The sequence below is a fragment of the Gopherus flavomarginatus genome, chromosome 6 (assembly GCF_025201925.1).
Source record: "Gopherus flavomarginatus isolate rGopFla2 chromosome 6, rGopFla2.mat.asm, whole genome shotgun sequence".
Classification (NCBI taxonomy): Eukaryota; Metazoa; Chordata; order Testudines; family Testudinidae; genus Gopherus; species Gopherus flavomarginatus.
The window spans coordinates 29443598-29471482 of record NC_066622.1 but is presented as its reverse complement, the minus strand read 5'-3'; the positions used below and the strand labels follow the sequence as shown (position 1 = coordinate 29471482).

General features: G+C 42.9%; 2 protein-coding genes across 2 annotated transcripts in view; one reads left to right on the top strand and one right to left on the bottom strand.

Moving 5' to 3' along the window:
- The window catches only part of CARD19 (caspase recruitment domain family member 19), a 151847-nt gene that overhangs the window by 43996 nt on the left and 79966 nt on the right, over nt 1-27885 (bottom strand). The window lies entirely within an intron of this gene.
- On the top strand, nt 54-27523 carry NINJ1 (ninjurin 1). Its single transcript, XM_050959222.1, has 4 exons — nt 54-527; nt 18312-18546; nt 24401-24566; nt 25329-27523. Exons 1-3 carry the CDS (start codon nt 459-461, stop codon nt 24553-24555), a joined length of 459 nt encoding a protein of 152 aa, XP_050815179.1. The 5' UTR covers nt 54-458; the 3' UTR covers nt 24556-24566; nt 25329-27523.

Here is a 27885-nt window from a genome sequence, read left to right as displayed (position 1 = left end):
GTTATCTGAGGCCTTTTCTGAAGCCAGTGGTACTTTCAGCCCTCACAGCATCCCCGGCGAGGAGTGCCTGTGTGCCGGGTGAAGGAATAGTTCGTGTTCTTTGTTTCAAACCTGCTGCCTCTAGAGTTAATCCGGCGCCCGCTTCTTCTTCTGGTTTGGTCCCTTGCCCGGCAGAGCCGCCAACGTTTTATAACAGCCTCCGGCCACTCAGCCAGACACTTGCAGCTCTGCCCCCGCAGCCAGCCAGGCTCCGGGCCGGCACGAAGGGGAATCCCGGGCGGAAAGGGAAGCAGCCATTGCGGAGCGAGCTCCAAGGAGGGACTCTCCAGCCCGGCCCGGCCGCCGCATGTGTGCGCGCAGCGCGCTGGGAGGGCAGACACCGGGCGCGGCTGGGCCGGCGGATAAGCGGCCCCTGCGGGCAAGAAGCTGCGGCGGAGCAGCCGGCCGGCCACGGCACCATGGCCTCGGCCTCCGAGAGCGTCGAGCTGAACGGGCAACTCGGCGGCGAGCGAGCGCCTCCCGACTCGGTAAGGAGCAGCGCCGGGCGCCGCAGGGCCGGGCAGGCGCATCCTGCGCTGTGGGGCACCGAGGCGCTGCGGCCCGGCGGGGCTGTGCCAGCTCCCGGCCTGGGCTGAGGGGCTCTGTCCGCCCGGCCAAGGCGGGGGTCCCTGCGCTGCCTGGGGCTCGGGTCGGCCCCGCAGGGCTGGGCCCCGCGCCCCGCGCCGGGAGCGGGTCAGTGGCTGACAAGCCAGAGGGCAAAGCCCTGGCTCCAAAGAGGGGAAAGCAGCAAGGGGCCTTGCCCCTCACCCGGCAACGAGACTGAGGCTGAGCGAGCCCCTGCCACTCCTGCCCTGGAGCAGGAAACCCATCACCTGCGAACGAGGAGAGCGGGAGCAATCTCTGCCCTGCAAAACCAGATCTTGGGTTTTAATCCTGAAAGCCATTAGATGGGCATATTGGGTGCTGGGTTAAGTTTAGGAAGAGTATCTAAGATTTGAGATGTAACCACCTCCCCCTGCCCCTGTACATTTCTATGTCAGTCCCCCACTGGAATGGATACTGTGATTTGCATTTATCACACTAAAACAGACTGCATAAGCCATGCAACACTTTTTTCAATTTCTACTTTGCTATTAATTTACCTAGAAGCAGGATTACACATGTGCTTTCCTGTCATATATATGAAATAAAACTATGACTAACAAAGTGCTTTCTGTTAGAATATATACAGCATGTTCCTGTAAGGGTTCCATTCAGACTTCCAGTTTGCCTATGGAAGGGTAGTAAAGAATTGTTCTTCCTCCTTCTATACACGGGCCTGCCACTTCCCGCAACTCCCATTGGCCGAGAACAGTGAACCACGGCCACTGGGAGCTGCGGGGGGGCCATGCCTGTGGACTGTCAACGGGAGCACAATGTCTTGCAGTCCACAATCAGATTACCCTGCTTGGCTGCATGCGGCCTGCGAGCCACAGATTGCCCACCACTACTGTAGCTGCTACCTTCCCTTGTCAACTGCTGTTTTAGCAGACCTCTTCATCCCTTGACATCATCATTAAATTAGAATATAAGCTTTTCTGGACTGGAACCATATCTTTCTACATATTTATACAGTACTTAGGCCAATGGGGCTCCAAACCAGAATGTAGCCTTTAGGTATTACAAATAATAAACAATGTAGTTCTATTAAGTTCGAGGGGAGTTTTTAGGAAATGTGTGTGCTATAGCTTAGTATGTACACAGGAAGGATGACATTTGCGAATGAATGTATAACTGACTCATAGCAGTATGTGACTGAGGAGGAATTCTACAGTATTTAAGGGAGATAGGAGCTCCGGCAGCTTGTAGAATTTAAGTAAGGACAGCTGATTTAAATCAAAGCCAAGACTTGAATATTTAGTGGATAGTGCTTACTACAAATGTCACTTGTTCGTATCCCCTTTGGAAATCTGATTGTGAGACTATTTTGAATGTCTTGAATCTCAAATATACTATAGTTGAAGGAAAAAAAACTACTTTTAATCTATTCCTTCCAAGATTGGGAGAGCATTTCTCTAGTAGACTTTTTCTGTCTTTCCTGCTTGAGAGCACAGCTTTTAAAACTACCACCCCTATTTTCTAATTTTCTTACAGTCACACTCGTATAAGCTATTATTGAATCAACTGCTCACTCAGCTTGATGGGAGAATCTCTCTTTTGGCTTGAAATCTCCCACTTTGTCTGTTCAGAATCTATGTTTTAAAGTACTGAGACATTCAGTATCCACTGAGAGCAGCACAGAGGAGCATAGGAAAGTTGATTTACTGTCACTTTTGTTTGTCCTTTGCCTTGAGGCTATTCAGCTCCTAGCTCCAGGCATCCAGCCAGTCCTGTTGGCCAAAAGGTGTATTACTGCTCGTCATACAGCCCTCCACTCAACCCTGTGTACACTTTTCCACCTCCTCTTAGATAGAGCTGCTGTGAGCAGCAACAGGATTGCAGGGCTGCCCAGAGGATTCAGGGGGCCTGGGGCAAAGCAATTTCGGGGGCCCCTTCCATAAGAAAAAGTTGCAATACTATAGAATACTATATTCTCGCGGGGGCCCCTCCAGGGCCTGGGGAAAATTGCCCCACTTCCCCCCACCCCCGCAGGACTGAGTGCCTTCTTCCTTTCCTACAGAGCAGCTCTAGCAACTCAAGGAGAAGCAGAGAGGTCCTCTTTCTGCACTGATCAGTGAGGAGGATGGAGAAGAGACCAAAAGAGGTTCAGGAAAAGACTGGATGAATAGTTGACAAATTCCTAAATAACCACCTGTCTGTAAAATATTGAGTCGTCAACTTGAAAATGGCTTGTCTCCATGCAAAAGTTTTTTCTTGATGTAACCGAAGGTGAAAATTTAAACTGATCTAATTAAGCCAGCATAAATCCAGGGTGGACACTTATCCTGGTATAAGAGCACCTTTCTTATGGTTTAGCTTTAGTTGCTTGTGAAGGGGGTTAAGCTAATCTGGAAAAAGCTACTCCTATGTTAAGAGTGTCCATATAGAACAACATATCAGTATAACTGTAGCTGTATAATTGGTAAAACTTTCTCATACAGCCAAGACACAGGCGCATCTGTGTAAGTTCCTGTTCCCACCCTGACGAGCCCTGCATGTGATGTCATACAGCCTTACTGGCATAAGTTCTAAAGCAGATTGTCAAATAGTGGAAAGTACTGCAGTAAAAAAAAAATTGTTTGACTTCAGCTTTACTCATGTCTTACTCCAAGTCAAGCTTGACGTACTTGAGTCAGAATGGTGAACTGAAAAATTCTCTTTAGAATGGCCAATTCCTCATTCATCTATTTTTAACAGAAAGGAATAGCTTTGACTAGGTCATGTTAACTCAGATTTTTCCCCTTCAGTTTCTGTTCTTGGAATCTTTCTATATACTTTAGTGGGTTTTCTGATCTTGCTTTATATTCTGCCATCTGTAGTTACTGTTCCATTTGTGGCAAACTTTCCCAAAGAAACTGAGACACAATCAGTCAATTAAGATAGCAGCAGCAGCAGCTGTAAATTAACCACCAAGAATATTTAAAACCAAATAATTCTATAAAGAAATGTTGTAGAGATATTTATGAACTTTAATCCTCGCATTATGCCTGAAATAGGAAGGTGTTACTTTTGCCTGGACGAGGGGAATGAGGCAGAGTCTAAGAGTCAGATTTTCCAAAAGCTCAGATCCCTTTAAGGGTATGTCTACACAGCAAAGAAAAACTCGCAGCTTGCCTGTGCCAGTGAACTCAAGACTTGCGGGGCTTGGGCTGGGGCTGTTTCATTGTTGTGTAGACTTCTGGGCTCAGGTTGGAGCCCAGGCTCTAAGACCCTGTGGGATGGAGGGTCCCAGAGCTCAGGCTCCAGCCTGAGCCTGGAAGTCTACACAGCAATAAAACAGCCCCAGCCCAAGCCCGAGTCAGCTGGCACAGGCCAACCACGTGTTTTTCTTTGCTGTGCAGACATACCCTTAGATACCCCAAAAAGGGGGAAGCACTTAGCACCCAATAGATCCCACTGTGATATCTATGATCAGTATTTTAAGAAGAGCTCAGCATGGTGGGTAACTGGGAGCTAAGTGCTTCTGAAAAATCAAGCCTCAAATTTTCGATGCTAAGCATTATTGAATATCTGGCCTTTATTGACTTGCCCAAGACCCCAAGAGATCTATATGAGAGAGAGAGAGAGAGATTAAGAACCAGAAATTCCTAGCTTCTACTGTCAGAGGGGTAGCCGTGTTAGTCTGGATCTGTAAAAGCAGCAAAGAATCCTGTGGCACCTTATAGACTAACAGACGTTTTGGAGCATGATCTTTCATGGGTGAATACCCACTTTGTCAGACATCTGACGAAGTGGGTATTCACCCATGAAAGATCATGCTCCAAAACGTCTGTTAGTCTATAAGGTGCCACAGGATTCTTTGCTGCTAGCTTCTACTGTTAGACTAGATTGTCATGCCTTTGCTCACATTGAGTAGTTCCTTTCTCACTTTTAGTAGAGCCTATTTTTCATTATTCCAATTAAAGTCAATGATGCTGCCTGAGAGATTTTGAAGAGAGTTTGTTCATACTAGTGCTGCTGGCAATAGCTAGTGAGGACAAGAAATAGAAAAAGATGGAAGCTATCTCAAAAGTTTTCTTATAGCTGGTGTGCTATCTCACTGTATCAATCCACACAGCATATTGTCAGATGAATAAGCTACCAAAGAGAGGAAAGATAAACCCAAATGTTGTATAGCAAAGCAAGGGATATTAATGTCACGTTGTAGCCATTCATACATTTATAGTTTTTTTTATGGCTAGAAACATATGCAAAGCAGGTAGTATATTTTCACTCTTAGCATCCAGAAGTAAATGTTAATAAAGAATATTAAGGTGTCCTGGGCAGTCTAAAACTATAAACGAACAAATTGCAATACGTGTGGGAACTTGAAATAATTATTCTTTTCTTCACTAGAATGAAATGTGTCCTGAAGCATTACATATTTCAAATGGAAACTTGGTCTTATCTAAGGGCTAGTAGTAATTATTTATAGCAAATTGAACTTGTCAACAGAGCTTTACAAACACACAACCCAACCATCAGCTTAAAATGTAATTCTGACAAATGCTGTAAGACCAAATAGCAGTGGAGTGGAGAGATGGAAGGTGAAAGCCAGCAATCTAATGATGCTCTCGGGTTAAAAATAATTTAAAAAATAAGTTCTCATTGCCTTAAATTATTAAAATTGATTTTTAGAGTTCACTTTTTCATCATTTTTGTTGGTTTACTTTTTGCATAGCTGGTCAGTTTGGGTAATAAAAATATTCCAAACAGGATTTGAGAAAAGAAAGGCAACTTGGCATACGTGAAAGATGAAGCTGTTCTAAATGTAGGGAACAGAATGTAAAGTAGTACAGAGTCAAAAGCAGGATGATGAGCCAAGGGCATACTTAAAAACCTGAAACCTCTGGGGAGAGAGTCTGCCCTTATCTGCTCAATGCCCAGACTTAAGCTACTCATTTAGGGCCTGATCCTGCATACCCAAAACTCATAAGTTTTACAATATTAAAATCTTCATGGAACAAAGATGCACAAGTCAGTGATACCTATTGGCAAGGAAACAGTTACATTGAGGACTATAAAAGAAAAGGACCAGAACAATGAAGATTTGAATCTGGACAGAATCTGATAATGCTCCACACAAAGCAAAACCCATTGGAGAACATGTGATGTGCCATATGATTACATGAGTCAGACCCCTAGTACCCTGCATTTATCATTTCGATCAAGTTTAGTTCTCAGTTGCAGTAGTACTTTTAAAACTTATTTTGAAGCTATCAGAGTGTCTGCAAGCCACAGCAGGGCTCTGTGAAAACCTGCCACATTAGTCATCTTGTCTTCCAGAATGGTATTCCTGGCTTTCAAGAGCTTTGTAGTTAGAACTCTCATGTGCGATTATAAAGGGTCATTAAATAATCATATTGGCTCTGAATATTCATTTTCTTCTATAGTGTGTGTCTCATGCAGAGAAAATATTAGTTTGTATTAAAGGAGAAACCTTTGCTGTTTCACTGCATAGGGTGGTAATTATACTGCCTCAGGGCCTAATCTTGCTCTCAGTGAATTCATTGACAAGACTCCCACTGATTTAAAGTGGAGCAGGATCAGTCCCTCCCTTCCCTTTGAATTTAAGTCTGAAAGCTAAACGCAGCCCTGGCATGGGCTTCCGTGAAGTTGCTCCGCTTAGAGTGGATTTGAATTTGGTCCAATATCTTTTGTAAGATACAATAGTATACAGTTATACACTCATGCTTTGGAACGAGTTCTACGCAAGCATGAACACAATACATTAACATGCAGGGACTGCATTCTTGTCTAATCTGGGAATGATGGCAGATTGGGATGCTTTCCTGAATCTGGGCCTATTTAAGCATGTTCTTACGTACTGCCCTTAGTGCAGTCCTAAATAGGGATGGACTTAAGTTCATGTGTACACACTTTCCTGAATCAAAGCCTTAATGCGGAAATGAAAGGAAAACATGATGCAAGGCAACAGGGAACAAGAAATCTAGCAATGAATGGTTTTGTCTTGATTAAATAAATTAGATTTGTTTTTGTTTTAAAACACTTTACAACTTGATTTGCACTGTCATCTTGATTGCTTTCTAAGGAATTCTGTATTGCCTTTTTTATCTGAATACATTATTAATACTACTTTCTCCTTTTCTTTTTAAATAATGTTGCTATACTACTAATCTTGATTTTAGACATATGAAAAAACATCTCAGTTTGTAGAGGTCCCCTGTTCTGTAGTGATAATCTAATGGACTGCAGCCATGCCGTCTCAAGATGTGATCTCACCAGCTCTCACAAGCTAAGTATTGTTGAGCTGGATTAGTACTTGAATGCCAGACCTCTAGGGAAAATGGAGGTACTGCAGGAAGGGGTGTTGATGAGGGCTTGTCTACACTGGCAAGTTTCTGCACAGTAAAGCAGCTTATTGTCCCATAATGCCTCAAGCGACACCTCTGCTCATTGTTTTGAACTCGGTTGTCCTGGAGACATGCACCCATCCCCTTTCAAAGCGGGGCTGATGTTGAGGGTTTTCCCCTCCCCCTGCCTCAGGAGTGGTTGCTTCCTTCTGAACTTACAAGACAGCATGCTGTCACACTCTGTGTCCCCCAAAACACACACTCTCCTCCTCTCCATACACACACACTGACTCCCTGTCAAATTCTCCCCCTCCCACCCCCCTTCAGTTGAAAAGCAGGGGGCAATGTAGTAGAATGCCCATGGAACAATGAGATTGGGAAACCTGCATCATGTGATGCTGTGCCTGCCCCATGAGGCATTGCAAACCCTTCCCAAAGCAACCTGTGGCCACTTGCACAGTGGGATAGCTACCACAATGCACTGCTGTCTTTTCCATTGCAAGAGCTGCTAACGTGGGTGCACTTCAGCATCACAAGGAGTACAGTGTGAACACACAACAGCATTTTAATAAAAGTGGTATAACTTGTGGTGCAGAAACTTGCCAGTGTAGACATACTCTCTATTCTGTATGTGGTATTCTTCTGTCTGAGTCAGTACTTAATTAGTGGTTGAGTATAGTATTCCGGGCAGAGTCCTTGGGAGGTTTTATCTTTGCAGAGATAGAAAAACAAGAAGGTCCTAACCGTCTGTTGCATAGCTGCCACCATTCCAAAGATTTTACTAGGCATAATACTGAAAAGCAGCAAGGGCTCTGGAGTCTTTTCAAGAGAGAATTCCTAAAACAAGCTATTTCTGGTTGCTGAGTGACAGCACAGTTACCCATCATATTTCTGATTTGTGAATGATAGAGAACTGGGGAAGCTGTGATTGACAATTATGTAATCAGCTTAACGGTGTAGTTACAGGAATAACATTTCCACTTAGACACTGGGAAACTAATAGATTAGGTTTATGTTAAAAAAAATCCAGAAGTTGTCCCCCTTCCTCACTTTTCCTCTGGTGGGATTTTGTGCTTTGCAGACAAACAAAATATTGTCTATAATACAGATGCAATGGGTGAAGTTTTCTGAATTGGCCACTGCTTTTGGAAACTTTAGTTTCTAGAAGCCCAGCTTGAGACATGGGGCCTGATATTCAGAAACACTGAGCACTCACAACCCCAGTTGAAACCCACAGGAGCTGTGGGTGCTCAACGATTCTGAATCAGGGTCAAAGCGCCTCAGATTGGATGCCCCAAATTTGTATCGTGTGTACACAAATCAAAGATTGCAGTACCCACAGAGAAGCTGGAAATTGAAAGTTTAGTTTAAGAACTCTGAACTGTTGGTTTTCCAGTGGAGTCAGTTAAGGATGGATTAACAGTTGTAGAGTTTGATCTTGCAAACCGTAATTCATGTATGTGAGTAACTTCATTCATGTTAACAGCCCTATAGCTCTCAATATGCTCAAGCATTTGCAAAATCTGGCTCATAACTTTTAAGTTTCAGGCCTCTGTTGGTTTAGGGCATGTTCTAAAACAAACAGTATTTAATTCTATCCTCTTAGAAAGCATGGGTATAATGGGAGAAATGTAAAACCAGAACAATAGCTGCATGTAACCAGAACAATAGCTGCATGTAAGCCAGAAGCAAAAGGGCACGCATTAAAATCTCCAGCATGTGAAGCCAAGTGCATTTTCTTTCATACATGCAAGGGCACAAGAAAGTCACAGAACATAGTTATGGAGCTAATGAAAGAAATGAGTGCTCAGTAGTGCTGGTGTTTGCAGTCTAATTTCCAGCATGGAGAGGTGTCCACATCAAAAACCAAAACACGAATTGGTACTGACACTTTTACCTCTCCTGACAGTGTAATTGGTACTTTTTGGGGGATCTCAGCAGTGGCCAAAGTTTGACTAGCGAGACTAAATTCCTCTCTTCCCCCATAAGCCATTCCTCTGTGTCACACTTTAGGCATGTTAGTGTGGTAGTGTGTGGAAGCTTAAGTAGACAGCATCGTTTAGTGAATGAGCAGGGGTCTTTGGTCTTCAGGCTTTTCAATCAGGTAACTTTCACCACTGAGTCAATAAAGAGCATAAACGCTTGAGCTTTACTAGAATGCACACAAGACCTGTATGTTTAGCAAACTGCCTTGATATTTCTTTTCAGACTTTACCTGAAGTGGATACTGTCACTGAGTTGCAACTAAAAGCCAGAGAATTTTTGTTGTTGAGTCATCGGGTGTAAGGAATAAGGCTCTTTTTATAAAGGAAATCCCCATGAACTGGAAGTCACAGGGGCAGGATGGTCAGTAAAAACAAGTAGTTACAAAAGATTCTCTTTTTCCCATACAGTTGCCAGTAAAATATTACTGAATATAACCATACTGTGGGGAAATAAGCACTGGGTTACCCTTTTAATCTTTCTGTAAAGGTTTAAGAGAAGGAAAACAATACAACTATTCTGATATAGTGTCTTAATTAGTTGGCTCCCCACAGATGGGATTAAACACTGCTGGTGAAGACAGCAGTCCCACAAAGCTTGAAAAGGGGCTGCAAGATGCTGGGCGGGTGGGAAAGTTCTATCCATGAAAAACTAAGCTGTTCAGCAAACTGTTCTCACTGCTCTCAGAAGAGCCACAGAGACTGGAGATGGGGAAGGCTTTTCACAGCTCTCCTTTTCAGAGCAAGCTAAAGAACACACTGCACAGACTAACATGGTTTGTGCCCAGAGCTAGGGTGATCAGATGTCCTGATTTTATAGGGACAGTCCTGGTATTCGGGGTTTTGTCTTATATGGGTGCTGATTTACCCACCCCCACCCCCCATCCTGCTTGCTATCTGGTCACCCTACCCAGTAACTTGTCTGTACTAGATAATTCTGGTGGTAGGAGCATGGCACGGGATTGCATCAAACCGCTCTGTGCCCAAAAGATGCAAAGTGTCTTGCAATGGTGCAGAAACATGCTGGCACTATTGATATTTTAGTTGCTTGGGACAAGACTCACCATTATCACATCCAGCACTGGCTCACGACGGTGGTGCTCATGTAAACCAAGACCACATCTACATTAGGCAGATCACCCAAAGTTACACATCCACTCATGTAGCCCCATGAGTGGTAGCAACAGTGCTAGCACTAGTGTAGTGCTGACAGCTGCTAACATTTTTTATTGCATGTCATCTAGACCTACCCCAAGTAAGGTTAGCTGCATATTGCAGGGATGCAATTCTCTGGGGTGTGCAAGGCTATTAAGGTACGGCACTGATGGTGAGGCAGGTAAACAGCTTTATCCCAGCCACATTTATCCAGAGAGCTCCAGGAAAAAAGGATGAGGAATACATTTCTTCACAGAATTGTCTCCCCACTACTCCACAAGCTGTCTGGCAGCAGGTGCCCTCTCCCTGCTCCTTATGGAGTTTTACCCAGTTTGGTTAAAATAAGCATGTTGGAAAAAACAGTAAGGGAGACAGACTCTAGACATGTGCATGGAAAGAACCTTCTGTTGCTGGATCTTATCCTTCCTGTATACATTTGTAGGGAGGGGGGAATAGAGTCACACCATCACTCCTGCCACAAATACCAGAGGGCCTTCTGAAGATCCAGCTTCCCACTGACTGGGGGAGGGTCTCTCTGTAGTGGAAACACTTAATCTATCTTGCACTCAGTGGAAAAGGTTACTATAGTTGGAATCTGTACCAATTTATTTGTAGTCTCCCCTCCGTGTGGGAAAAACTCCTTAAAAAGGGTCAGGCACTGGCTGAGGAAGTGCCAACAGTATTAGCAATATGTCCAGACTGCAAGTGAAGGGGTAAGTATAGCACAGATAGGCATAGACATGCTAGCTTTAATCTGGTAACAGTAGAGATGTGGCAGCACAGCTCACATCCAGAATACAAGCCCTGCAGGAAGCCTATGTACACACACTCGTTGCTAGCCTGTAGTAAAATCTGTGCCACCACATCTACACTGCTGTTGTCATCCAGGCTAGCTAGATTAAAGCTAGCATAGGCATGCCTGTCCACGCTATAGTCACATCTTCACTTCGCAGTGTAGACGTAGCATAAAGCACCATTAGAACTGGACAGAGTCACAGGGTGCCAGGAGCCACTGCAGAAGAGAGCAATCCCAGCCCTTCTGCAGGGGGCAGATGTTGCACTTGTGGAGGGGGAAAGGTAGATACCCAGCAGTTTTTAAACAGTGCTTATAAAATGGAAAGCACTGGTTAAATACATGGCACTGTTACAGCACCATCACAGCAAGCACGGGGTAGCATTTTACAGCCACATAGTAGCAACAAGCATTTTGAACAGTTATTGCGAGCCCAGTTCAAGCTTTAGCATATACCTTGCTTCTGTATCTCACTTTGCTTCAGTCTTAAATCTTCTAAAGCCAAGAAGCTGCAGCACAAAGACTCAATTTCTGGTACCTGCCAGCTATTTGCATGTTGTTCTCTTGACCACACTATGAAATCATTTCCTACTTTCTCCTGCCATAGTATTTAAACAGAGATTGCTATATAACATGCCTTTTTCCCTGATTCTAACTGCCATAGACAGCAAAGCCTCTGCAGTAGTACTGGGTAAATCCACATTTTGAGCAGTTGCCTTAAACTGATCTTCCAGCATGTCAGATCTTCAATTCTGACATACTAATTCATGCACTGTTCCTTTCCTGTTCTCTTGCCAGATTGGGAGTTCCACTGCCTAATGAGGGTGTGGAAGTTCCTGGAACTTTTCTGTTTACATTCCCCCCTCCCCAAATAAAAAGTGATAAACACCACCATTTCCTCAGCTAAAGTGTGTTTGGAAATACTTGCATACAGTAGAGGACTGCCATTTTTCAGTGGTGAATTTGTTAGAACAGCAGCAGATTATCTACTCAGCTAATATGTTGTGACTCCATTTATGAGCTACTCTAGTGCAATCCACTGCCCATGCACTGTTCCACTGTGTCTGCACAACGAAGGACGTCTTATGGAAGGGCAGGATGTTTAAAAACGTGGAGTGCTTTTCCTGGTATAAGGACTGGGCCAAGTTTCACTCTGATACATGAGCACCCCATTGTATCAACAGGTGGAAATTAAAGCAGAATGAGCCCCAGTCCATTTACATGTAGTTAATTAAGAGTTGTATATTAAAGTAAATTATTTAAGGCCATGTTCCCACTCCTATTGAAGTCCAAGGGAAAAAGAGAGAGTTCTCAGAATGGGCCCTAAAGTTTTTATTGTAATATATGGATAGGGAAGCAATCTGCTTTCTTCATTTAGAATTGGAGCCTGGGTCAAACCAATCTACTATTTACCTATATGTCAGATATTGCACTCTAAGTAAGTTTCTTTGGCAGGAAGAAGCAAACAATTAGCCAGCAGATACCTGAACAGATAGTGATATGCTTCCTCAGTTATGAACTTATTGCAAAACCCCACAAATGGTATCAGTTTTATAGTCCATACATTTTTTTAAAAAAGTTATTTTCAATAGAAACACACAGGCCAAATTCTGCAGTTACACTTGTGCAACTTTTTGATGTTATTGGCATTACATGTTTGCAGCCACAGGCAGAATATGGCCTGCACTGTACAATTAATAGGTGATATTAGTCTAAGTGTTTTTGCTCAATAGCTCCAACATTTACACCTCTACCCCGATATAACGCTATCCTTGGGGGCCAAAAAATCGTATCGCGTTATAGGTGAAACTGTTATATCGAACTTGCTTTGATCCACTGGAAGGTGCAGCCCAACCCTCTTCCCCCCCACCCCCCGGAGTGCTGCTTTACCGCGTTATATCTGAATTCTTGTTCTATCAGGTCACATTATATTGAGGTTGGGGTGTATTTTGGGCTGCTTTTCCTTGAAAGTAATGGGAACACAGCCACACAGATTCTCACTGCTGTTCGGGAGACGGTAACATTCAAGGAACTGCACGTTTATATAAATGATTCAGTAGCTTGTGTCCATGTCCTTGTCCCCCGCAGGAAACTGAAGCAAATAGGGTTGGGTGTTTTTTTTGTTTTTTTTTTTTTTTTTTTAATATCATGGGTCCCAAACAAAGCTAAATAGCGAGTTCTTCCTTACTGAAGTTTGGATCTGAAAAATTAATATTTCCTCTTTTCACCATGAGCAAAGTCTCAGTAATGAAGCCCTCCGTGTGAGGCTGTGATTACATGGCTTCATTCTCACTGCTGCTGTTTCATGACATTTTTCTCTCAGTACATTATTTAAATTGTGTCCAGAGAAATGAGGTCAAATTTTGCAGTTTGTTCTCTTGGAAGGAACTGGGAAGTTACGTGGTGTAGCAGAACACATTTAATGCACTGAAATTTTTCTAGCTTCAAAGACTATAAGCACGGGATGGACAGTGGCTGAACTGACTTTGAAACTGGAAGTTTGGCTGTTTTGAGCACAGCCACTGACCAGTTTAATTAGAGAGAGAGAGAGAGACTTCTGCATTTGAAGTAACCTTTAAATAGAGATTTTTCCCACACAGTGCTTAACCTTTCCAAAGAAAACATTTATTTAGTAAAAAATATCCCTAACGAATAGGAGTTAAAAAACCCAAAACCAAAAAACCCAGCCACGACACTTTTTATAATCTTTCAAAATAAATTATATTGAAGTAGTTAGAAACCAAAGATATGGACAAGAGGGAAGCTCATATATAGTCAGTCACATAAGAGAAAAGGAAGTTGTTTGTATAATTAAACATTCAGTAATGAAGAAGAGTTATTAAATCAAACATCGAAAGTCTATGCCTGTGCAACTTCATGGAGGTTAGTGGAGGTCCCTGGGCAGGGCTGGCTTTAGGCCGATTCCCCTGAATTGGGCCCCATGGCTAAGAGGGCCCCAGGCCCTAAAGAAAAGCGCCTAACTTAGGCGCCTTTTTAATTTTTACTCACACGGTGGAGCTCCAGTTCTTCAGCGGCGGGTCCTTCACTCGCTCCAGGTCTTTGGCGGCAGGTCCTTCAGTGCCGCTGAAGACCCAGAGCACTGCCAGGTGAGTCATCCCTACCTGCAGGGGCCCCATATTTGAATCGAACCCCACACTTCCTAAAGCCGGCCCTGTCCCTGGATGTATAGTTGTACTACGTGGGCATAACAGAAGGCATAATTTGGTTCATGGTTTCAAGTGTGTACCAAGGACCAGGTTTTTTAGAGAGGTCAAAGTGAGGTAGGCGCCTAACCTGCTTAGAGAGAGACAAGGTGGGTGAGTTAATATCTTTTATTGGACCAACTTCTGTTGGTGAGAGAAACAAGCTCTCGAGCTTCTGAAGAAGAGCTCTGTGTAAGCTCAAGTGATTGTTACTCTCACCAACAGAAGCTGGTCCAAATAAAAGATATTAACTCATCCTCCCTGTCTCTCTAATATCCTGGGACCAACACAACTACAACATAAGCTGCTTTTTGGCAGTTTTGAAAATCTCACCTGGTGCCTAATTCCTTTAGAAATCTGGTGCCAATGACAGAGTTTTACTGATATCCTAAAGGATGAGGAAAAAAAAGCAAGAGAGAACAGACCTGCTATGTCTACCGCTTTCCCTAGTAGATTACTGCTTTTCTGGCATTTGGTATTGGAAATCCCCTGTATCTTAATCATCTCCCATCACATGAAATCAGAAATGGAATATCCATATATGTATGGATGGACGGGGGCAGCATGGGAATATCCACCAGTGTATCTGGGTGACACACAAATTTATGCAGCAGTTTAATCCAACAAATCCTCAAATAGGATTATTGAATGACTCAGGTGGTGCATAGGCCTTGTCCCACATCCCACACAGGGAGGAGTTTCATCCAGTGTAGTGGGTGTTTAAAGCAGCGGCTCTCAACCTTTCCAGACTACTGTCCCCTTTCAGGAGTCTGATGTGTCTTGCGTACCCCCAGGTTTCACCTAACTTAAAAACTACTTGCTTACAAAATCAGACCGAAAAATAGAGGGGGGGGGAAAAAAGGGTCAAAGCACACTACTACTGAAAAATTGCTTACTGTATCATTTTTACCATACAATTATAAAATAAATCAATTGGAATAAAAAATATTGTACTTACATTTCAGTGTATAGCATATAGAACAGTATAAACAAGTCGTATGAAATTTTAGTTTGTACTGACTTTGCTAGTGTTTTTTATGTAGCCTATTGTAAAACTGGGTAAATATCTAGATATGTTGATGTACCCCCTGGAAGACCTGTGTGTAACCCCAGGAGTATATGTACCCTTGGTTGAGAATTGCTGGTTTAAAGTATAGCCCTGGTTTTAAAAATGTTTAAAAGCAATCCAATTTATACACTTCTCAGCCTTTAGATTATCCAGATTACCCAAACTTTGTCTCTGGTGACATGGACATTCTGATTCACATGCTTCTAACAGTTAATACATTTATATATATCTGTGCCTGGATCAGGGCTGTCCTTAGCCATAGGCAGAACAGGCAGCCGCCTAGGGCACCACAAGGTCTGAGGGCACTGCTCTGCCGGGAGCCGACGGGAAGCAGTGAAGAATGTAAGAGCAGGGCTGCTGGGTCCTAGAGAGAGCTGAATGCAGCACAGTCTGAGGGAGGGGATTGGCTGCTGGGGTCTCTGGGAAGGGGTGGGGGAAGGAACTCATCTGTGAGTGTGACTCTTTTCCCCGGCATGAGGTGAGGCAGGCTCTGTGGCTCTGGCAGTATCCTTTGTTGTCCCCCATAACATCCATTCTTCTCTCCCCTGCCCCACAGAGCACCCCCCCTTTTCTTCCTCTCCCCCAGGGAGCACCCCTCTCTCCCCCATTCCCTCCATCAGGGCTGGGTTGGGTGGGAGGGGAGGCTGGCTGCCTGCCTGCTGAGGAATGACAGTGAAAATAACTCACTTCCTCGCAGGCAGCCAGGATTAGAATGGTCACACACGGCTGGGCTAGGGATAGCCAGATAGCGTGTGTGAAAAATCAGGACAGGGGGTTGGGGTAGGGTAAGCAGATGTCCCACTTTTATAGGGATAGTCCCAATTTTTGGGTCTTTTTCTTATATAGGCTCCTATTCCCCCCACCACCACCCATCCTGATTTTTCACACTTGCTGTCTGGTCACCCTAGGTGGTGGTAATTGGTGCCTATATAAGACAAAGACCCAAATATCGGGACTGGCCCTATAAAATCAGGACATCTGGATCTGATCACCCTAGCTGAGGAGCGCGTCTCTCCCCCGAGCTCACAGTGATCCATCTCATCTGGGGGGAGCTGAACAGGGCAGGATGAGGTGCTGTGGCTCCATGGGTGCCCTGTCCCTGAGATCAGATGCTGTACTAACTTCACCATGGTCCGCTGGGCTGGCGGTGGTGCCCATTGGCATGTGATCAGACCTGAGGGTTTGCTGCTGCTGTTGCCACTCTGCACCCCAAGAGGTGGATTTTGAGGTCCTGCAGTTTTCCACCCATCTCCTCCTCTACTGCAGCTGTTGGACCAGCAGGCTGAGGGATGAGCCAAGCATGAAAGCAGTACTGTGTTGCCATTTAGATTGTCATTTAACAAATTTTGTTCACCAAAAATGCTTGCTAACAATCCTGAATTCAATTTCAATATTTTTTTAAAATCAATATCTTAGCCAAAAACAGAAAATTAAGTTGTTGACAATTATTTGTGACAAGTTTCGTATGGGGAAGGGAGTGGGCCAGTTTTCATCAGAGAAACAAAAAACGTTGACTGACTTTCTTATAGCCCTGTTACTGCTAAATAGAGCCCTCCAGTAACTGTAATATGCTCATCTCCTTACTAGTGTATAGAGCAGGGGTTGGCAACCTACAGCACACATGCCAAAGGTGGCACGCCAGCTGATTTTTGATGGTATGCAGCGGCAGGCTGAGTGGCTCAGCCTGCTGCTGCTCTGGGGTTCCGGCTGCTGCCCCATTGCCACCCAGGGTCCCAGCCGCCGGCCTCACTTAGCACCCACTGCTGGCCTGGGGACCCCCAAGGAACCCCAGGCTGGCAGCGGGCTGAGCAGGCCTGCGGTTGGTACCCTGACTGAGCCACTCAACCTGCTGGCAGCCTGGGGTTCCATTTCACTCAGCTGGTAGTGGGCTGAGCAGGACTAAATTCAATGAAATAGGAAAACAAGAGCAACTAATGACAAAGTGCAAGAACCTAGAGCAGTGGTCCCCAACCTTACTGTGGCAGCGGACGAGCATCCACTGAAATGCTGCCGAAATTTGGTGGCATTTCGGCGGTGATGCCTCTGGATGCTGCTGCTTGTCAGCAGCAAGTGGTGTCATCCAGAGGCGTCGCCGCCGAAATGCCGCCGAATTTCGGCAGCATTTTGGCGGATGCTCATATGCCGGCCAGTACGCAGGCATACTGAGAGGCCCCTGTGGGCGCCATGGCACCTACAGGCACCGCGGCACCTACAGGCACCGCGTTGGGGACCCCTGACCTAGAGAGCCTCCTGAAGCACGGCGATCATTTTGATTTAAATGGACTTGAACTGTACAAAGAATTGAGTACAGTGTGATCAATGTTGCCACATGCAAAATCGATGATGGACATTGTACAGTTTATTCATACTAGCAAACTTCTTGATATATATATATATATATATATATATATATATATATATATATATATATATATATATATATATATATATCCTAATGTGTACATTACCACTTGTATTCTACTGACAATTCCTGTAACAGTAGCATCAGGAGAACGGAATTTCTCAAAACTAAAGCTCATTAAAAACTATCTCCACTCTACAAGGAGTCAGGAACACTTGACTGGTCTTGCTGTTCTTGCAGTCAAACCAGACATCACTTTGTCTTTATCATACGATGACATTATTACTGCTTTTGCAGCCAAAAAAGCCATAAAGATTGCTTGTAATTGAAAATAATCCTTGTTTCAATACCTCTTCATATAAGTTTCCAATAAAATGTTGACAAATTTAAAAAAATGATATTTGCATCATTCTGTCAAATCAGAATTTTTTCTATAGTGCTACTTCTTTAGTGCTAGTCCATCAGCATTACAGTGTGCTTAACTACGTTAAACTGGTTTTAACAACATGCATGTGGCAATTTTTCCAGTAGTGTAAGCTTATGTGTGTGTTGCTAAGAGCAAGACAGGCACAGGGGCACCAGTTTAATAATCCCGCCTAGGGCACCATAAATCCTAAGGACGGCCCTGGCCTGCATTTAAGGCAATCTGTTGCTCCTTGGTTAGAGGATCTTGGTAGGTGCGAGCACACAGAAACAGATGAGAGCAGTACAGAGATGAGCAGATTAGGAACTCAGTGCCTGGACCAAAGTCTCTTTCTTAGCTTGCTAACCCATTAAACTTGAAGTATCCATAATTGAAATATTTTCACTTTCAGCCTAGACCACAACGCTGGCTGCAGAGAAATGGACCCATTAATATGAACCACTACGCCAATAAGAAGAGTGCTGCAGAGAGCATGTTGGATATTGCTCTTCTGATGGCCAATGCATCCCAGTTGAAAGCAGTAATGGAGCAAGGACCTTCCTTCTCATTCTACATCCCACTTATTGTTCTCATCAGCATATCCCTCATACTTCAAGTTGGCGTGGGCGTGCTCCTGATATTCCTTGGTACGTATTAAGAACATTACCATTTATTTTTCCTATAGGATTAACCCTGTTTTTGCATTTACCTTTTGGAAAGAAAGCTATTTGAATGGCTTTGTCTCAGAACAGGTTAAATTCAGCTACAGAATACAGGAAATGTTTTTAGTGTGTTGGCTTCCTTTTCACTGGGGAAAAGTGGATTGCCGATAAGCTTCCTTATTTTTAATTGCTGACTGCAGGAAAATGGATGATTATTTCAGTGAGGCTGACGGAGCAAGGAACATAGTTAAATACAGTGCACATTAAAACAAACAAACAAATCTATATAGGGCAGGCTCTTTATGCCCCGTAGCCTCATGCAATTAGAGGCAATAGAGTATTAAGGAATGACCAAAATGTTATTCTGTAGCAACAGCACTGTAAGAGTAGATTACACCTCCTCCCCAACATCTTTACCACCAATGACACTACAGTCCTCCGCTCCCACATTACCAATGTCACAGACTAATGGTGGTATCCTAGATGTTTTCTTTAGTTTATCACTATATACCTCCCCTCCACACACACACACAATTTCTTTTACATTGATGCTGTATATTGGCTTTAACAGCTTTAAAGCAGTGCGAGTGAAAGCAGAATTTGGTCCTGAGTACCAGACATCAGCATAAGGCTTGGTAGGAATAAAATTGACTTCTTTGAAAACTCCCAGTCTTCTGGGGTAAATAGGGAAACTGATATTACTGCATGTACCATAAATGGCATTAAGGTGCATTTTGGAATACTGACATTCTGGTTACCACATGCATCATACAAAGAACAATGGAAAGATATAGTCAAGAATGCCAAAGTCATTACAGGTTTTGACACTAGTGATTTATAGAAGTATTAACTGGACTTAAAGCTAAGAAGAAGAGATTCACCCTTTCCAGCATTTCTTATTGGTATATAATCCCTTGAAAGAAATGGATTGACAGCCATAAACTAGTAGAGAATTGTTCAAAGGGAAGATCCTGGATTCTGTTTGAGGAATAGTCTAGTTAACAAACAGCTAAAGGTAGAATTTCTTCACACAAAAGACATGTCTAATCCATCATCAAGCCCCCATCACTTCATCTTGACTTTTTGGCCAACAGGACATGTAACATCAGAGTAAAAGCTGATATGTCTATGCCTGGGGACCATCTTCTGGACTAGCAAGGAGATTCTAGCACAAGCATCAAGATTACTTTGATTTCTAACTTATGTGTCACTATTAATATTCATTATTACCAGTGTTACATGTGTCTGATTACTGATAGGACTGAAGAAAACATCTAGGATACTACCACTAAGCTTATCAGTAGAGAAAGCATTTATACTTTCTGAAAAATAGTTAAGATGATACATTTATTATTATGACTCCTTTAAAGATAGAGGGTGAAATCCTTACTGCATTGAGCTCCAGTGGGAATGTTGCCATTGATTTAATCCAAGTTATTTAATATTTAATATTGAGAGTATGTAGAATCAGAGTTCTGCTTTTTGCATTTTCTATTATCCTTGAATTTACAGACCCCCTTGCAGTTTCATGCAGCTGGAAATTAATGCAGCATTTTTATTGATGTTTTTCAAAATGTCAACACTTACTGTCCTAGCGCTAGGAATTTCTGTATTTATACTACATACAAAAATCCAAGACCCAAGAATTAGTTATCCAAGTTCTGAGTTTAAAGTTAGACTCCTTGTAAATTAAACAGAGCAACTGTGTTGTGTAGGCCAGGGGCTGGATCCTGTGCTCCTTATGCAAAACACTGACCTCAGTAGAAGGATGTGGATGGAGGGTGGGTACTGGGGAATCCATTTTGTATACTCCAATCCTATGGTTGCATTAGTGGTCCAATATCCTTTTGGTGGAAAATTCCAAATAAAAAGGTGCTAACTGACTATAGCCCAGAATTTGCTAATATGCCTCTCTGGGATGAGAGTGGGGAACGCCAAGGGATTATGCAGCCTTCTTCCAAAACATTTTTGAAAGTGATAATGCAAATGATTCTACTATCAGAATCTTTTGATAGTATTTGCATATACTTTGGCATCACAGGAGTGAGATGTGTAGTGAGATTCTAGCATCACTTTGCAAAATTTTTATACAAGTCCTGTATCTGGGGCTGTAGCATTCATAAGAATCACCTAGTCAAAAGGAAAGAGACACCCAAAATATCTGCAGCACAGGTTTCAAGAGTTGACCTGAGATGCTTAAGCAAGTTGCCAGAGGAGAGGCTTAGGTTTTCACCCACAGCCCCTCAGTAAGGGTCTGCACCAGAGCCCATTGAAATAAGTGGGAGCCCTACTGACTTCAGAAGGCTTTGGATCAACCCTTTGCTGCTGACAACCATATACATATTAACATTGCTTATGTAGATTTTAAAGGCTCTTCTTTTGAAATTAAGCCCGTAAGATATTTGTGCTTTTTCATATGTTGAAAAGAGAAGTCTGGAAAGCAGTAGCCACAGTTCACACAGGGCAGATTTCTCATTAAGCAAAACAGTAGCCAATTAGCTTTCTATGAAGCACAACTGAGGAGGCAGCCTCCTGTTCCAAGGGTGAAGTTCCCAGTTAGCGAGGATGCATGGGCTGATGGCATCCAGCTTTATGTTTCTCTCTTCTCATTCAGCCAGGCGAGTTCAGTGCCTTTGCCAGTTTCTGGAAGAGATTGGGGAATAGAGATCTAACTGGCTGTGACTCAATTCAGATAAGACAGGAGTGGTGAGGGGTTAGAGAAAGCAGCTTGAATACATGGCAGAAACTAGATCTTTAATGTCTTCATTGATTGTTGCTGAAAGTCTGGTTTGAGCCCCATTGCTGCAGAATAATCCATCTTTCAGCAGTGACAGACACTGCTTTTTTAACATTTACATCTGGCTAGCAGGCTGCAATCTTCTTTCAGGTGTGGACCTTGCTTCTCTTAACGCGTACCTTTTGCCAGCCTGTAATGTGTTCTATTTGGGGGCTACACGCAAACTATGTTCAGAAGCTAGAGATAAGGAAGCTGTGCAGCAGCCCACTTGGTAAACAGAGTAGCATACAGCCAGCACATTTAGCTGGTGCTTTAAGATCAGCACTGGCTGCTTGTGAGTTTCCGGATGTGTCAAGTGTTGGCATGACTTAAAGAGTTCTGAATTGCTTAGGGTGTTCCTATCTGAAAGGCTTTTCCCCAGTGACACACTGCCACATACGTGCTGGAACTGGGGATGCTGCTGCACCCCCTGGCTTGAAGTGGTTTCCATTCTGTACAGTGTTTACAGTTTGGTTCAATGGCTCTCAGCACCCCCACTATGCAAATTGTTCCAGCACCCCTGCACGAACCATTGTGGAGATCACAAGCAGTCAAGTTGGACCCCTCCTTGATATAAATGGAATGAAGGCATGAGCTTGCCTTTCATATGCAGATATGGCTGCTGCCTCAGCGTGTAGTTGTTGGACTGATAGATTAGCTCTCTGGCTAAATGAAAACTTCCCCATTCTCCCCTTGCAGGGTAATGAACGTTGAAGCCATTATTCAGTCTCTTTCCCTTTGTTATAGTTCAAGCCCAGAGCGTGCCAGTTTTCACCCTTCTCTAGGGAAGATCAGAAACTCTTCTCCCTCTTTCTCCCATCCTCTCCCAGAAACTCCAACCCTGGGCTTCAGGTTTTTTCAGGTTGCATACGGGGTTAACTCTCAAACAGTTTTAGTGTCAGTGTAGATGCAGAGTAGCTGAAATGGTCAAACAGTCCCCCTCACTACTGCCCCACAGTGCTCTGGCTGGCTTGGGATGTCTCTCACCACACACTGCTTCTGGGAACAGAGCTGAAACTATGGGACATCCCCAGAAGCCATTTGAATCGAGGGAGTTTATAGGGCAGCACTAGCATGGACGCAGGGCAAACCTGCAATGGGTCATAAACTAATTCAGCATGGCTAGCTGGGATTCACCGAACCATTCGTTCTTAAACTAACTCAGTTACAAATGGGGCCAATAGTTCTTCAGTGTTCAGAATGCCCACATGTAGGGCCCTACCAAATTCATAGTCCATTTTGGTCAATTTCATGGCCATAGGATTTTTAAAAAATCCTAAAATTTCATGATTTCAGCTATTTAAATCTGAAACTTCATCGTGTTGTAATTGCAGGGGTCCTGATCCCAAAACAAGATGTAGGCGAGAGTTGTGGCACTGCTACTCTTACTTCTGTGCTGCTGTGGCTGCCTTCAAAGCTGGGCACTTGGACAACAGCTGCCGCTCTCTGGCCGCCAAGGTCTGAAGACAGCAGTGCAGAAGTAAAGGTGGCATGGTATGGTATCACTACCCTTACTTCAGCATTGCTTCTGGCGGGGTGCTGCCTTCAGAGCTGGGCACCTGACCTACAGCCACCGCTGCTCTCCGCTTGCCAGCTTTGAAGGCAGCACAGAAGTAAGAGTGGCAATACCACGACCCCGCTAAAACAACCTTGCAACCCCCCTGCAACTCTCTCTTGGGTCAGGACCAGCAATTAGAGAAACGCTGGTCTCCCCTGTGAAATCTGTATAGTATAGAGTAAAAGCACACAAAAGACCAGCTATCACGGTCCATGACACATTTGTCATGGCTGTGAATTTGGTAGGGCCCTACCCATCTGCTAAATAAACCCCACCCCGATTTGTATAGCAGAGTTCGCAAACTACACATCAAGGGGCTTTGGTAACACTGTTTATGATACTGTTGCTGCCACAGCCTGCATGGTATTTAACATCTTATTCAGATTTCTCTCTCTTTTGTTTATATAATTTATGTATCTTACTACCAACCAAAGTTAGAAGAAGATGTCCTTTCATTAGTTCTCTTTAAGGGCCTGATCCAATGCCCACTGAAATCAATGACAGTCTGCCCACCAACTTCAATGATATTTAATCAAGCCATAAATTATAGAGCCCCCATTTAGAGAGAGAAAGTGGTCAGAGGAGATTTTCGGCTTGCCATAATGCTGAACAGTCCAGCCAGATTTCACACAATCCTACACAAGCATATGCATATTTAATATTGCTCATATATACATTTTACAAAATCTGGAAATGAGACTGACACCAATCTAATCTTATCTTATCTTATTTGTCCTCCCCTCAGCAGTTCAAGCAAGGAAAAGTGCAAGCAAACAAAAGAAAATTATGTTTACACAGCTGATGCTCAAAATAAGACTGACTCGAAAGCTGTGATGCTTTGAAATTTCACTCTGTTAAACAGATGTAATGCTCTTGCTTTCAAAATAAGAACTAGAAGCCGTAGGAATAGTGGCTAGGTATGGGGAAGAGGGCAGGTACAGACGTCTCATACTGGAACCGATGAAAGAGAGAGAGGTGATTGGGCTATCTAGAAAGGATGTATAGCCCATTCTGTCATAAGAGGCTAGACTTTATTGGCTTTCATTGGTAGAGCTTCTGATAAATGGAGTAAAGACAAATTTTCAAGAGGTAAAGTAATGCAAACTTAAAATATTTATTATGACAGTTTTACTTTTGGAAGGAAAGAAATTAAATGTACTGTTAGGAATATTACTGCTTCAAGTGTTGGGAATCTCTTTTCTGTAGGACACATTCTGCATCTAGCTACACACAGAAAGACTGGGAGCTGCACAAATGTATCTAAGAGCAGAATTTGACTCTTACAGAGTAAGAGGATATTACATATTCATCACAAATGAAAATAGTCCCCATAGATTTTGTAACTTTGGCTGCAATGCTAACTTTCCTTTTTGCAGGACGGACGTGTCTGGCATCTAGTGAGGGGGAAGAGAAATATTTACATAAGATCAATAATAAAAAGCTTTTTACCATGTGTGTAAATGTGTTTTGATGGTAAAATAGCACTTTTCTCTTTTCCTTTGAAGTAAAATATGACCTTAATAACCCTGCAAAACATGCCAAGCTGGATTTCCTCAATAACCTTGCAACTGGACTGGTGTTCATTATAGTAGTTGTGAATATTTTCATCACTGCCTTTGGAGTGCAGAAACCAATGGCTGAGACAGCTTCAAGACAGTAGGTAACAAGAAGGTGAGTTATGATCTTTTCAATTATTTTCCTATTGCCTTCCATCCGACTGATAGTGCACACTCAAACAGCCTCCCCACTCCTCATCAGAGCCTGAAAATCATGTTTTTTTAGAAAGTGAAATTGAATCTAGACAAATTCAGACTGGAAATAAGGTGCATGTTTTTTAAGGGCGAGAGTAATTGACCATTGGAACAATTTAGCAAAGGTTGTGCAATCAGTCCATCACTGACCATTTTAATATCAAGATTGGAAGATTTTCTAAAAGGTCTGCGCTAGGAATTATTCTGGGGAAATTCTATGGCCTGTTGTATCAGAGGATCAGACTGGATGATTATGGTGGTCCCTCCTGGACTCAGAATCTATGAATTATTTGCCCACTGGCACATGCTGCCTTTGCTAAAAATAAAAGAAAATCGGCCTATTCACTCATATACAGTCTACAGATCTTTGAAAAAAATCTTTTTCGTCTCTGGGATTTTGGCAAAAATACAGCCCCTGGTAGCCAAACGCAGAGTGGCAGCTAGAAGTGAGGCCCTCACTGGACAGCTCCCAGAGTCTGTAACAGGCACTGGTCTGCTCATGAAGGACCGTGTTGGCATGCTACCCGTTGAAGGACCATGCTGGTAGAAGTGAGGGCAAAGCTGGAAAATCCCATGTTAGACAATATGGCAGAAGCTTTTGATTCCATTGCAGAGGGAACTTGCAAGTCACTGTAATTATTACATAATTGAGTTAATTTTTTTGCTTTTCATTTTATTTCAGAGATCTGAACCCTTGACCCCTCCTCTAAGTACTCTGCACTTGAGCCAGTTAAACTTGGACACAAAAAAGAGAAGCTGAAGTTATTCAAGCCAGCATTTTTCTGTTTCCTTCAAATGACTTGTTTCCTGTGCCTGAGACTTTCCTCCTATTAAATATATAATATTCAGTTTCTAGTGGAAAGGTTGAGCTTTTTAACTGCTAGTTCATTGACTCGGCCTTTGAAGAGTCTGGCATCTCAATTTCTATAGAAACTGGAGTTCCTCAGAGAAATATGCAATGTGAATGAATTCAACAGGAAACAAAGTGATGGCATGAGCTCCAAAGGCATCTCGAACTTCTCACTTTTTGTGCCTTCTGTTTTCTTGATGGATGAGAAATTTCCCAACAAAAATTGCTGTCATTTCCACTATGGAAACCAAGGATCTTAATTTCTGGCACAGTCACACTGTCCTAACCTCTCTCAATTGTAACTAGGTATTTGTATTCTATATTGCTGTAGTGGAATGCCTTTATGTTGTGTGAAGATGGCCATGCCTAATTTTCCCTCTTTCTAGGGAGCAGTTTGTCTCTTCAGCTAAACCAAAAACTCCACCTCTTCCAAGGTGACAGGAATCCAGTAGGAACAAAAGTTAACAAGGTTTCCTTTGCCCAATTTTTCTCTCACAAGTACTCATTGGCCCAGTTTCTCTGTTGCTGGATCACAAGAGCCTGCATAAACCTTCCCTCCTTTTGGTGCAGGGTCCCACAAAAAGTCCCTCTGCCTACTTTCTCAGTCTCAGTCGCTGCTGAATCAGCAGAATGATTATTATCCACAGCTCTAGCACATCCTAAAAAGGCGTGTACAAATGCTGCCATAGCTAGGCGCCACTAACTTAAGGACGGATGGGGACATTCATCCCAGCACAGAGGCAAGGCAAGGCCTGTAAGCTATTAAGTCACATATAACCCAACAAATTAGCATACAGAGGGGCAAATTTCCCTCTGAGAAAAGGCCTGATCGCTGCACTTATTTGCTTTTGTGAGTTTGACTGATTCTTAAAAAAAAAAAAGTAATAAATTTAAAAAGAGATAGCAAGAAAAAGATCCTCAAGGGCTCATGTTCCCTGCTGGCACAGGAAGCAACAGTTTTTTTAGAGGGCATACTGTTGCTGGCAATGGTGTGTATTGCGAGTTTTGTTGCTTAAAGTATTTTAATCATTTTACTTCTAATTTATCATACTTGCAAGTAGAACGATTTTAGTGTCCTTGCATTTTAACATTCTTGTTGATATAAATTGATACTAATATATTTCTTGTGTTATCACTTTATTTGTACATTTGTAGCCCAAAGTGCAAGCTTTTAGGAGAGAGTTAGCAGCAGCACTCATTTACAGTTTTAAATTGATAATCCTCTCCTAGTTATGAATACACGAATAACTGGGCTTAGAGACTTATCTTGTTTGCTGTAGGTTACATAAGAATTATCCTTTAACCAGAAAGAAAGCAACAAAGTTACTATTTTTCTGTATTGCTAGTAGCAAAATATATATGTACAAGCAACATAGAAGAATATTAAGCTTTTCTTGCTTTGTTTCTGGTCAAAGTTTTTCTGCAAGATTTCTGGTAACTACTGCTTCAAATGACATGTTTTATATATTTAAATGTAGCTTGGAGCAGCTGTGAGATGAGGCACTTAGGACAAGTTTCCCCAACAGTTAATTTGTCTTCTGTTAAAATTAATGAAGGAATATCAGAATGTACCTGTATTATAGAATATTCTCAATACTGTATTGCAATGTGTTGATTGTTAAAATATCATTTCTATACTGCTTAAAATAAAGAGTTTCTTCTATTAAAAAACCCAAAAAAACAAAAAAAAAAACAAAAAACCCACAACGACACAACAAAACACAGTAAAACTGCAGGTGGAATCCTTCTGAACATGTAATTACCATAAATAAATATCAGAGTGGCTTTGATATATGCACCTTGAGTGTATCGCATGTGCAAAAGGTAGCAAAATATAGTACTATGCAATGTAGTACATCCTCATTGTGTAACCCTAACGAAATAGCCATTGCAGTGGCAGACAAATTATTCTGACCCTTTAACTCAGGTTGGGATCCTAATTATTTCTGATTGCAGAATAGCATGAATTTTTCTAAGTGCAACTTTCCTTTTTTTAATTGGTGAATAAATAATTTTTCATACTGCTGTTTCTGGTTCTCATTTACTCTCCACCTTCAGACATTTTATTACCTCACAGTGCACACCTGATGTAAATGACTCCATTTACCTCACAGGAGTTTCTGCTGCTTGCACCAGGTTGGAATCTGGCCCAGGCTATTCCTAATTCTTTCCTGCCTTCCCTTCCCCCATCCTTACAGACACAGAAAGCCAAACCAGGCTCATTTCACACTTAAATACCTTTCACTGGCTAACAGTTGTGGTCGAGAAGTACAAGGGACTCAATTTCTTACTACCTACAGACTCGTGCTGTTGCCTCTGCTACATTAAGCAGCCTCTGGGGACCTAGGTTTTTTACTCACCAACGCAGAACACTTATCTCTAGAGCAAT